The 11595-nt window shown below is 42.0% G+C and overlaps 1 protein-coding gene across 1 annotated transcript; it reads left to right on the forward strand.

The window, feature by feature from the left end:
* The first annotated feature begins 1719 nt into the window (after positions 1-1719).
* ttr (transthyretin (prealbumin, amyloidosis type I)) lies at positions 1720-10312 on the forward strand. Its single transcript, XM_031877711.1, has 4 exons — positions 1720-1832; positions 7050-7189; positions 7284-7419; positions 10205-10312. Exons 1-4 carry the CDS (start codon positions 1758-1760, stop codon positions 10310-10312), a joined length of 459 nt encoding a protein of 152 aa, XP_031733571.1. The 5' UTR covers positions 1720-1757.
* The last annotated feature ends 1283 nt before the right edge of the window (positions 10313-11595 follow it).

An 11595-nucleotide genomic window follows, 5' to 3' on the forward strand; every position in this document is an offset into this window, starting at 1 on the left:
TTTATTTTGCGGGGACAATGCACACCAATCAGTGAAACTGTGAGTGAGCCAGAGAGGCTCGTGTTCGTCTGCTGTCCCCGGCCAGATGTTTGAAGGCCTAAAATGACAACATTTCAAATAAAAATGGAATCAAAATTCATAGATAAACACAGAAACGTATAGACAAAACCAATACACATATAAGCAAAAGAAAAGTGTACGACACTAGAGCAGAGCAGACGTAACAGGCTGCAGCATGCACTATAGTTATAGTTATGGTAGTTATGCATGGTGCTCCATGCTTTGGTTTAGTAGCTGCTTGGCTAAATCCAGGGAGCATTTAGAGAGCGGAGCCGTCAGCGCCACGTTTAACTGTATTTCCCTTTGTTGCAATAAATGGTTCAAAATCTATGACAAGAGTGTTCCTGACTGAAATTAATATAAAAACATAATTCAAAGCGGTAAGCAGCTTACTTTCTATAGAGCTGTACTAAATAGCTCAAAGCAACATTCCAGTTTAAAATCAGGCTTCACTGATAGTTTTACTATACTATTATTATTATTATATACTATTATTATTATATACTATTATAGAATTAGATCCCAGTGGCGGCTGCTAAGGGTCGTTTCTCTCAGCGTTGTAAAGTCCAAAAGATCATTTAATAAATTCACATCATGTTTTTATCCAACAACATATTCTGCTTCAATCCATATGTGTTGTTGTTTGGACTTTCAAAGACAACATTTTCACTGTGTAGGTCTCCTGCAGGCACACGCCTGTGACAAGCCTGGCACACGCCTGTCACAGCGGTCTAGCAGAAATCTAGCAGCACCATGATTTATATTTATACAACCACGATAACACAAAACCTGTGTATTCTGTGAACACATATTCATATCATATATTCACTTGTGTTTAATCTTTTTGAGCCGTGTGACATGTCTCTTTCAAAGCAGCAACAACACACTGAATTACTTTGTACATCACCCTGCTGTTTACTTAATATTCCTTCAGAATGTTCTCACAGACATCTGTGGAAGATTGTTCCAGTCCAGTGCATCTACTCACATATCAGAATACAAACAAACTGTACATTTGTGTAAAGTGAACAACAGCAGGAAGACTGTGACTCCATTTTACATTTGAGTGCAGCAAGTTAAGCGACCACAGTGCTACAGAGTACACACAGGGTATTCTACCTGGTATGTACTCCTGCAATGTTTGCAGATGACATCATGGGACATGTAGAGCCAGAACAAACTTCTTTAAACTCTGAATCAACAAATGTATTCTTCTTATCTTATACAAATGCTCACCAAGGTCAGAGTTGGTGTATAGGAGGAGTCAGTGCGAGCGGTTCCTGGGGTTGTCACACCACCTTCTGGTGGGTTGGTTAAAGTATTGCAAAGAAAAACTCTGTCCCAACAGTAAACAGCTCACCACATCCACTCAAGTATCCAACTTTTGTTTAAGTATTTCCAGTTTATGTTACCTTATACTTCTACTCCACCACATTGTACTGATACTTTTCAGATTATGATTTTACAGAAATGTCACGTAGATTTATTTTTAAAAACAGGGGATATTAAACAGATTTGGTCTGAGTTATTCATTGTCCAGGTATTGACGTGGTCCACAGAGCTGGCAGCAGAGTGGGTAAGAAGGTGTGTGTGTGTGTGTGGGGGGGGACAGCTGCATTATAAAAGGCCTGAGACAGCAGGTGAAGTGTGAGCACCAGTGATTTCTGTGTGTCCGTCTGTCCGTCTGTCACCAGTCGATGATGCTTCAACCGCTGCGCTTTCTGCTCCTGGCCTCCGCTGTGCTGCTCTGCAACACCCTGCCCACCCCCACGGTCAGTGTGTCTGTGTCCAATAATGGGGTAATTAATGATTAGAAATGCAAATACGTCAGTTCATTTTAAGAAAATGCCGTTCTTGCCGAACAGAGTGTAGGTCTCATATTCAGTCTGAATAGATTTTGAATATTTGTTATCATTGTAAATCGGTCTAATTCTGCCAACAGAACTCAAATAAGAGAAGCTGATGCCACAGTTTGTGGGTTTTAGTATGAGGTGCAAGAAAAACGTATTATCTTCCGACAACATGTTGAGTATTTAAGCGTAATTATTGTAAAATAATGTTTTCATCAGATAGACAAATTTCAACTCCTGATTTGACATGATCCTCTTTGAGGGTCACTGTAAAGTCCTGATCCCTCCCACACATACTCCCCAGGTTCCTGTAGGAATATTAGACAAGGCTTGATCATCATAACACACGTAAGTAAGGAAACTAGAGCTCCATTAAAAGTGTGTTGGTATTTCATATTTCACCCCATTGTTCCTCAGCTATACCTCCTTATTCTGAAGATTAGAGTGGACCCAGAGTTTCTAAATACGATGTATAAGAACACACCACGGGTAACAAATGACTACAATTTTAACTAGAGAACATCTTGTGATGGGATCACACTTGTGCCAAATCGGACCATTGGCGTCAAGTTCCTACCCTCCTACTTCTGGGACCCTTTCTCAGACCACACACATCTTCAAATTCTGCCTTTCAATTTGATCTGAACACACCTGTGAAGTTTGGTGACTGCTTCTTGTAAAGTTGTGGTCACGGTGAAAAAAATAAACATATAAACACCTGGCAACATATACAGAACTTCTTCTGTGGTAGTTCCTGCAACAGTAGGTGACACCAGGACCAGGTTTTATCATAATAATACGCTGTCTCGGCTGGTACCAACACTAACACAATGAGTATTACTGACTGAACTAACTACTAAAAGAGAAACTGTGATGAACACACAGTGCAGGCCAGTAGACCAAATGAATCTGTGGAGCAGGAATCGGTTCAGTGACCTGCCTGCACCTGGTTCAGTCTCGTAATGTACATGCTGCTCTGTTCATCTCCCACTGCACTGTAAACACAAGAGATAACAGCTCTGTAGAACGATTGTGTTCACTCAACTCACTGACCCAAATAAACAATGCTGAATAGATGAAATGGAATTTAAAGAGCACAACCTGAAGCTGAATGCTTTTGCTTCAAATGTAATATTTATTGAGTATTGATGAACCAAAGACGCTTGGACTGAATGTGTATGAGAAGGCTCCAACTCAGCAGCGCCCACAGAAGCTTTTCATAGAGGTGGCCTTGAAATCTTGGCCTGGCGCACCAAAACCAATAACTGATATTATGCTGATGTAGTATAGACTATAGGAAACTATTTGCTATACATTTTAAAATTGTGCTGTAGCCTATCATTACAAAGTTCATACTTCAAGATGGGGACCAATTGCGCCAATAAATCAAACATATTAGAGTTTCTATTGGCCCGAAGCTGACGTGGGTGGTGACACATCACATGAATCAGTCACTTCATTCAGTGTGTAACCTACTGTTCCTGCTGCTCAGCTGGGCTTATTAGCCTGGACTAGAGCATGGAGAAATATTTGAGTCAGTCCACATTGTTGGGACTTCACTATTTGGCTGAAACAAAGGAAACATGCCTACCTGGGGCTGGTTTAATTGCACCTACCACCATCGGGTGTCAAAATCTTTCCTATGTGTGAGATTTGGGTCAAACCAGTTTACTGGTGCCTCATTAGATGAGAGCCAAGTGAACCACAGGAAGTCCCTGGGACACGGCCATGACGTTACCAAGGCTATACAAACCAGTGCTCACCTTGACTCTGTGCCGGCTGTGTGTTGCTCAAAGGAGATGAGCTCTTAAATCAAAACCCTAAGTGAGAGTCTTACATTACATTACAGTCATTTAGCAGACGCTTTTATCCAAAGCGACTTACAATTCAGATTCTATCACATTTCTACACCGTAGGCACAGCTACGGGAGCAATCCTCCATATTTGTGTTATGCACACAACTGCCCTGTAACATGAGTATTAATGTGATATCTCATTAGAAAGCTACGGTTCTTGTAATTCGATTTATGCAAACCATTTCAAGATACAATAACAACAGCAGGTACAGTTAACGTCTCTGTCAAACAAGCACTCCAAAAATAGCTGATAAAATATCGCTGTGACTCACCGATTATGATCCATAACGTCCCCCTTGTGCATGCTAGTCCAGCAAAAACGGTCTTGCTAGGTGGCTAAGGGTCCACTCGATCGAATCCAGTAAAAGATTTAGTCCAAAACACATTAGTACGTTCATTAAGACCCACGGGGGGCTGTTGCATCATTTCAAATTAGCCAGCAGATATGATAACTCCGATCATATTTCGGGCATAACTTCACGTTCCCTGTCAACAGAGCTGAGATTTTCATCACAAAATGGAGGCTGCATTCCGCCGGTTAGATTGACACCTCATTTGACCCAATAGGAGCTTCTATAGCCCGGCCACAGTCTGGAACAGCCAACGAGAGTCCGCTTTGAAAGACAATGCCCGCCTCACTTCTTTGGGTATAGCTCGAGCCAATCGCAACAGATCCTGTTCAAACTCAGGCTCCACATAGCCAATGAAATTACAAAGCCAGGGATATGCAGATTTATCAGATTGAATGCTGGGAAAGTTTTCTAACCTGAACTGGAAACCATGAGTCAAGTTCCTGGGACAGAGTGTGAAGACTAAAGTCTGGTTCATGAGAATTTTCATGAATCTGTGAAAGTTGATAATGGCTAAATATGATGTAGTTAACCATACATTGACATAAATAAACTATAGTTTGAATTTCGGCCAGGTAGTTTATCGTAGTACATGCATTTAGACGTGGTAACACGAACCTCCAAATGAGTTTTTACGCGGCTGCGCTCTTAGTAAGCCACGTGTAAAATATTAATTTTTTTTCGTGTTGTTATCAAATTTTAACTTATACTAGGTGTCATGACTGTTGGCTGTCGAAGGAGAGTCTTTTCAAGCCTGTAAGTCCCAGCCATAGATAGCTGCTGCCATCTGTTGGCCAAAACAAATCTAGGCGGAAATAAAATGCTTCTCTTTCACTGTGCTGAAAACGCATTAGCTCAATGCTAGTAGCACTTACGGTGATTCTGACTGATTGTGAAGAAACTTCAGAGTGTTGCCGTTCAATAAAGACTAAAACCATACACGTACTCCCAATGGTTCAATAAGAGCTGTCAGTTTACTTTGGGTACGCGGTTGATAGGCGTTTTAGGCAAATTATGCAGGAGTGAGAAGAGGTTAAGTGTCTTGCTCAAGGACACATCGACATGTGGGAATTGAACCGCCAACCCTCTGATTGAAAGACGGCCCTGCTATCCACTTAGCCACAGTCGCCGACATCTTAACTGTGCTGGACAAACAGAAGACTGCTTTTGTATCCCGAAGGAGAAAACCGTTACTTGCCCTGTGCTCTGCCATTTTACCTGCAGAAGGAAGATTGATGGAATCCCCATATTCTTCAGAGGAAGAGAAACAAAAAGAAAACATCTACACCCCGCTCTCTTTCTATTCAGGTCAACATTTGCCGGTCATAGAAGGAAAAATTCCGCCTAACTTCCGATGTCAAAATCATTGCTTTCGTACGGAGGATTTGTTTGCCGCGTACTTCGCCCAACCAGTGTAACTCTGGTCCCTGGATAGAGGCGCTTATTTCATACACACATGGACACATCGTGTAAGAGCGGCCTCTATTGTGTGTTTTATTCCCTCGTCGCCATTGTGGAGTATTTCATGACGTGATTACTTTATGTGAATATGTCCGCCTTCTTGCTCCCCCCTCTCTTTTTCCACTCTCCTCCCCCAGTGACTACGTCTCACATGGCATAGTCACTTCTATGTCCACCATTTTGTCTTCCCTCCTTCTTTTTCACACACACCCTCAAACACACACACACACACACACATGCCCACACACACTCCTCACCACGTGATTGTTTGTTGCTTTTAGGTAGTATGCTTGTAGTTTTATAATATATGTTTCTTTTAATTATTATTATTGGTTTTAATCAGTAATGTTAAGTACATAAACTGTTGTATTTTAAGCAGCCGTTTTTGTGATTAATTGTGCAGATGTGTTATGATAATAGCTGGATATCATATAGCCTGTGCTGAAATTCAAACCTTCACTGTTCACTCTGAATGTGGAATAGTACTTTGACTATTGACATTTTGAGGCTTTATCTACAATTTGGTTATTGGTCACTGATCCCATGGTGGTGCCCAGTGTTTGTTAATATATGTTTATATTAATCGTATTGATATTAATACTTTTATTGATATCAATGATTTCGTTTTCATACTTGCTAATAACCTAACACACTTGTCGACATCGACAAGTGACGCAAAGCACAAACTAGCTAAACTGAAAAAATATGATAATGTTATCGTTGTTGTTGCACCGAGGGTGTTGGATGTTTGCATGAACGTCCAACACCCTCATAAAACAGTTAGTGATCTACACAGGATAAATAGTAAAGCTTATTATGCGAACATGCGTACCAATGACAACATCAACAGGCATGGCTGCGCCCATGTCACTTCTCACGTGTTTTCCTGATAAAACATAGTTTGGAGACCTCATTGTGGATTCCAGATAAAGGATCCTGTAGTGTGTGACCCCTGTCACCTCAGTCATGTAGAGTGAAAAACACAACAACTTCAAGACTCCTGATTACAATATAGCAAATTGTGTCACGTGAACAGTACAGCAATCTGACCACTTTGAAAGCTGTGTAGTCTGCTTCTGGCTCGAGCCCCACTCCAGAAAAAGCCCAGTCTGCTCTGACTGGCTTGCGAGAAAAATATGGTGCACATTTGCAAAGGTAGGTAGTTCTCAACTGTGGACTGAACGGGGCAGACTGTCAGACCCTGCAGTACAATTAGAGGTTTTCTGAAGAGACTCTGGTGCTCCAAAGAACTGTCCACAGGGAGCGCCAAAATCAACACAAAATGAAAGTAGAGGTAACCTTGGTGTTACCTTGAGGTAACTTTAAAGTCCAATGTACGGGAGCACTACATCACAGTCATATATGAATATATATATGAATATACATTGAACCAGCCCTGGTAATAGCATGTGGATGTGTGACGAAGAGGAACAGAGAATGAGGTATCGCCCTGGCTTGTGTCTGTGCTGCAGGACAAACATGGGGGTTCAGACACCAAGAGTCCTCTGATGGTGAAAGTCCTGGATGCCGTGAAAGGGACTCCAGCCGGATCCGTGCCACTCAAAGTGTTTCAGAGGACTGCTGACGGGGGATGGACACAGATCGCTACTGGGTATGCACAGTATGAATCAGAGCTCATATCTCTTCTCATGATGCGTTTAATAAGTACAAACCATGCAGACAGATGTCCCTGTTTCTCACTGCAGAGTGACAGATGCCGCTGGAGAGGTCCATGATCTCCTCACAGAGCAGCAGTTCCCAGCGGGCGTGTATCGAGTTGACTTTGATACCAAAACCTACTGGAAGAATGAGGGGAGCACACCATTCCATGAAGTAGCTGATGTGAGTATGAACCAGTCAATACAACTCCAATTTCTGCTCCTTACGTGCATACATTTTTTTCAAAATACACTTCCGCTTTTTTAGACAAAAAAACTACTTACTTAAGTTTTCAAAAAAATATCCTGTTTTGGGTTGAAATAATTACAGGAGTGGGATTACTTAAGTACAGAAGTTAGGTGACAAATAAATCAACGTGGACTTGTTGGGCGACTGTGGCTCAGTGGTAGAGCAGGGTCGTCCTTCAATCAGAGGATCGGTGGTTTGATCCCTGGCTCTGCTAGTCCATGTCAATGGGTCCTTGGGCAAGACTCTTAACACCAAATTGCTCCTGTAATTGTGCTGATGTGTGAATGGTGTATGAATGTTAGTTAGAGTCCTGATGGGCAGTTGGCACCTTGCATTGTAGTCCTGTCATCAGTGTATGAATGGGTGTGAATGGGCCAGTGGGGGGCTGTCAGGACCATCTAGGCCTTCTCTGCTGGCCTAAACACAATCACAAAGTTATAGCTATTTTATCATTTAATAATTTTTCAGAAATACACTACATGTATTATAATTATTTTTCCCATAATCTTATTTTCTCATTGCACAGCTCCTGTCTTCCTCTGTTGCTCTGCTTCCAGTGCAGCTTGTTTTAAGGAGAGCTTTTATCCAATCAGATTCAGCCCCTATGTCTCTATGTAAGGAGAGAGGCCCGATGCCCGCTAGAGAGCCTTTGCAGTTTAAGTGAATGGGGACGATATTGTTGATTGTCATAGTCTTCAACCAATCAGATCTTTAGTTTGACATGTTGGGCGTATTCTTTGACGTGCCAGTAGCACTGAGGTAGCCTTCTAAGTACGTCTGCATTAACGTGCGCCGTGATTGGTCAGTGGGCCAGCGTGACTTTTGTCAAACAGAAAGCTAGCAAGCAGATCTTAGTGTTTAGTAAGAGTTCAGGTTGAAACATATGTAAGAGAAGTTATGACATTTTTAGGGTTTTGCTTGGTGTAGATTCTTTTTTTTTTACCTAGCTGGCACTGCAGAGACCGTTTCCAGTGGGCGGAACGACCCTCCTCTCCGCGTCGCCATGGAAACTTGTGTCGGAGTGTCTTCCCTCTCCTCCCAACCAAAAGTGCAACATTTCAGCTAAAACTTAAAATTAGAGCAGTCAAACTGACATATACAATTAAATAGAGTATTATTATTATTAATACTAGAGTATTATTGATTTACTTACTTTACTGGGGCAGAAAACAGACCCCACCAATGGCAGGGAACAGTTAGGCAGTAAACGTTTTCAAGTGGTCCCTTTAGACACATCTTAACATTTGGTTTGCAAGCATTATAACATATTTTACAGTCACAGATGCTCACAGGGGAGCCACAACCTCAACTACAGAGGTGCCTGCTGATATTTGTCAGAGGGGTGAAAAGATGGTGCCATCTTGGGGTGACACACCAAAACCAAAAGCCATGACTGAACTTCATGAATTCTATGCTGCTTTAGTGCAGCCTCTAGGCTACCTTGGCTGAACTGTCAGTATGAGAGAGGTTCCCAACTGGAGGCTGCTAGAAACAGAATAGTCCAAAGTACCTTGTTGCCAGTATTAAACTATGATGACGTCATTCTAATGCATGCATCTTAATATCTTTAGAAAAACTGCATGTATTCTATCATGCTGACTTTGTGGTTTGTAACTGGTGCAAGCTTCCAAACACATCATTGAATATTATGAAATGGACTTCACTGTGTTAACAGAGACAAAACCAGTTGTTCATTTTTGTTGCAAAAGCGTCACTGGGTCAATTACAGCATTACATATCCATTTTACCAAGATATTACTTTTAATAATAATGCCTGAACAGACCGCACGGTGAATCTGCCTTTTGCTTTCACGTCCTGCAAGCTTGGAACGAGCTCCAAGGCATGCAATAACTTATAACCTCTACCCTCTCTCTGTACATGTGAACGGTGTTGTTCCTGTATGTTTTCATCGTCATGTTATCTGTCCCTGTTTGTACCCGTATATGAAACTTTTTACTTGATGCCCATCTTGGACTCTTTAGCGGAGGAGATATTGTATCTCATTGGGACCTTTCTGGTTAAATAAAGGATGAATAAATGAACAGGAAGATGGAGTGGAAAGGCGTGCGTCAGAGTCTCTCCTGAAAGACATAGTGTTGCACTTGATTGCTCATACATACAGTGACAGAAAATACAGCAGAGGGAGAAGTTCAAAGCCCCGCCTCCTCTCTCACCTCCACCATACCGTATAACCTGTGTGGAGTAATGGCTCATCTTCTGTTATCTGATAATATCTGTAAGCAGCACATCAGGTCTGTGCTGTAGTCAGAAAAGCAGAAGTATTTACATTTGCGTATTCAAGCATGTTTGCTATTCTGCTGTTTATCTGCAGTGTGGGTTAACAGTTCCCAGAACAGAGTGGCCAAAAGTCCTCTGTTATCGTCATCTAGTAGCTTCTCTCTCCTTCATTCACTGTGATTCATACGTCACATTATCCGCATTCAGTTTGTGGCAGACAAACTAAGGCTGTCTGCTTTACTTGTTAGCATGTGCTGCACCACTAAGTTTGAAACATATTGATCTGTAAAGCTTCAGACATGGATGCATTTTGAGGTGGGTGTTGTCAAACATGGAAAGCATGACTTTGAAGGTTAAATGAGTAGCATTAGTTTTTCTCATGACTTTACCCTCCACTGTATAGGTCATTGTTCCTGTGGCGTTGTGTGTGTGCTGGATGTTCTGACCCATGTGATTGTGTGTGATTGTGTGTGTGTGCAGGTGGTGTTCGAGGCCCACGCTGAAGGCCATCGTCACTACACCTTGGCCCTGTTGCTCAGTCCGTATTCCTACACCACCACAGCCGTGGCCATGGATGCACACCAGTGATCCACACCACACCGTGAAGGCTAGAGATCACCTCTTCTTTTCCTTCTTCTTATCAATAAATCCCATGTGCTGATCCATAAGCAACAGTAACTGTATCTGCTAACAAGTATTGTGTGTGAATTACAGCCTGATGTCTCTTCTTGCTCTGTGCCGTAGAGCTCTATTAAAAACACCATCAGTGTGACTCAGCGACTCACTGGGTGACGTGTTCCTTCATTACCAGGCTGGTGTTTTATATATTGTGGCTGAAAAAAAAGTATTTTTTGCTGAGGAAGGTTCCCAACTGGAGTTGCAGCCATGATAAGAGCTGGCCGGCTTCTCTAAATGCTAAGGAGAGGTGCTTCAGTGAATCATTCCTTATCTCCTGTAACATAGGGTACACTGGGCCATCTTTTACGATATGAAAGGAGATAATGCCGTCCCACTATTCCTTGCAGCAGCAACATTTAAAGCGACGCACCATTTGGCCGTGAATAACATCCACCGTCACTGTTTAACTTTACACTATTGAGGACTTAAGAGGTTCTGTTTGGACAGGAATCCTGACTGTAACTGTACAGCATTGAGTCTGTCATTGTAGCCTACTCATTGTAGCTATATGTGTTCGAATAAAGTTGCTAAAAAAACAAACAAAAAACAGCCATCTGCATAAGTGCAGTGGGATTCTCTTAGCACGAGTTCTTATGACTCCTCCTTCACATCTCTCCTTGACCATGTGACGTTTTCCATTGAGTTCAAGGAAAAGTTGTTAGGAAAAGACAAGTGTGATTCTTAAAAATCATTCGACCGCAGCCTCTGATTGCTGCCTCCTGATAGGGCAGTGAGTGCAAAGGTCTGTTTCTGGGTTCCGAGGCAGCTGCAATGGAAGCTGGAACGCACATCTCACAAATCTGTAGACAACTCAAATTCAACTCCCGAGAGATGGTTTTGACTCAGCGAGGGAAAAAAGTAAACATTCCATGTCTGTATGTAAAATTACGCAGAAACGGACACGTGAATGAACCGCATGTACATGTCTACATCTACTTGAGTAAGCTTGTTCCCAGTAATTGTTTTGTTCCTTACAATTGATGTACTCCTTCAAATTAAAGCTGGATGTTTGTCTTTTTAAGGAAATGGCCAACTAGCGATGTGAAGGACAATGAATCAGCTAACACAATAAAACAGGATCGTTGTGGAACTCAAAATGTTAAGTGTACGGTATTAATCTAATTAGCAACATGAACTGTAAAGGAATAAACCAACATATCAGTGTGTGATTCCTGGTCTCTCATACTGACAGT

This window comes from Anarrhichthys ocellatus, unplaced genomic scaffold (genome assembly GCF_004355925.1).
Source record: "Anarrhichthys ocellatus isolate YVR2014 unplaced genomic scaffold, GSC_Weel_1.0 scaffold145, whole genome shotgun sequence".
NCBI classification, from domain to species: Eukaryota; Metazoa; Chordata; class Actinopteri; order Perciformes; family Anarhichadidae; genus Anarrhichthys; species Anarrhichthys ocellatus.

What these genes read in the sequence shown, in the direction of transcription:
- ttr (XM_031877711.1), top strand. Translation starts at nt 1,758, where the DNA reads ATGATGCTTCAACCGCTGCGCTTTCTGCTCCTGGCCTCCGCTGTGCTG. An exon ending in ACACCCTGCCCACCCCCACG is followed by an intron (nt 1,833 to 7,049) that starts GTCAGTGTGTCT and finishes TCTGTGCTGCAG; the next exon opens with GACAAACATGGGGGTTCAGA. An exon ending in CATTCCATGAAGTAGCTGAT is followed by an intron (nt 7,420 to 10,204) that starts GTGAGTATGAAC and finishes GTGTGTGTGCAG; the next exon opens with GTGGTGTTCGAGGCCCACGC.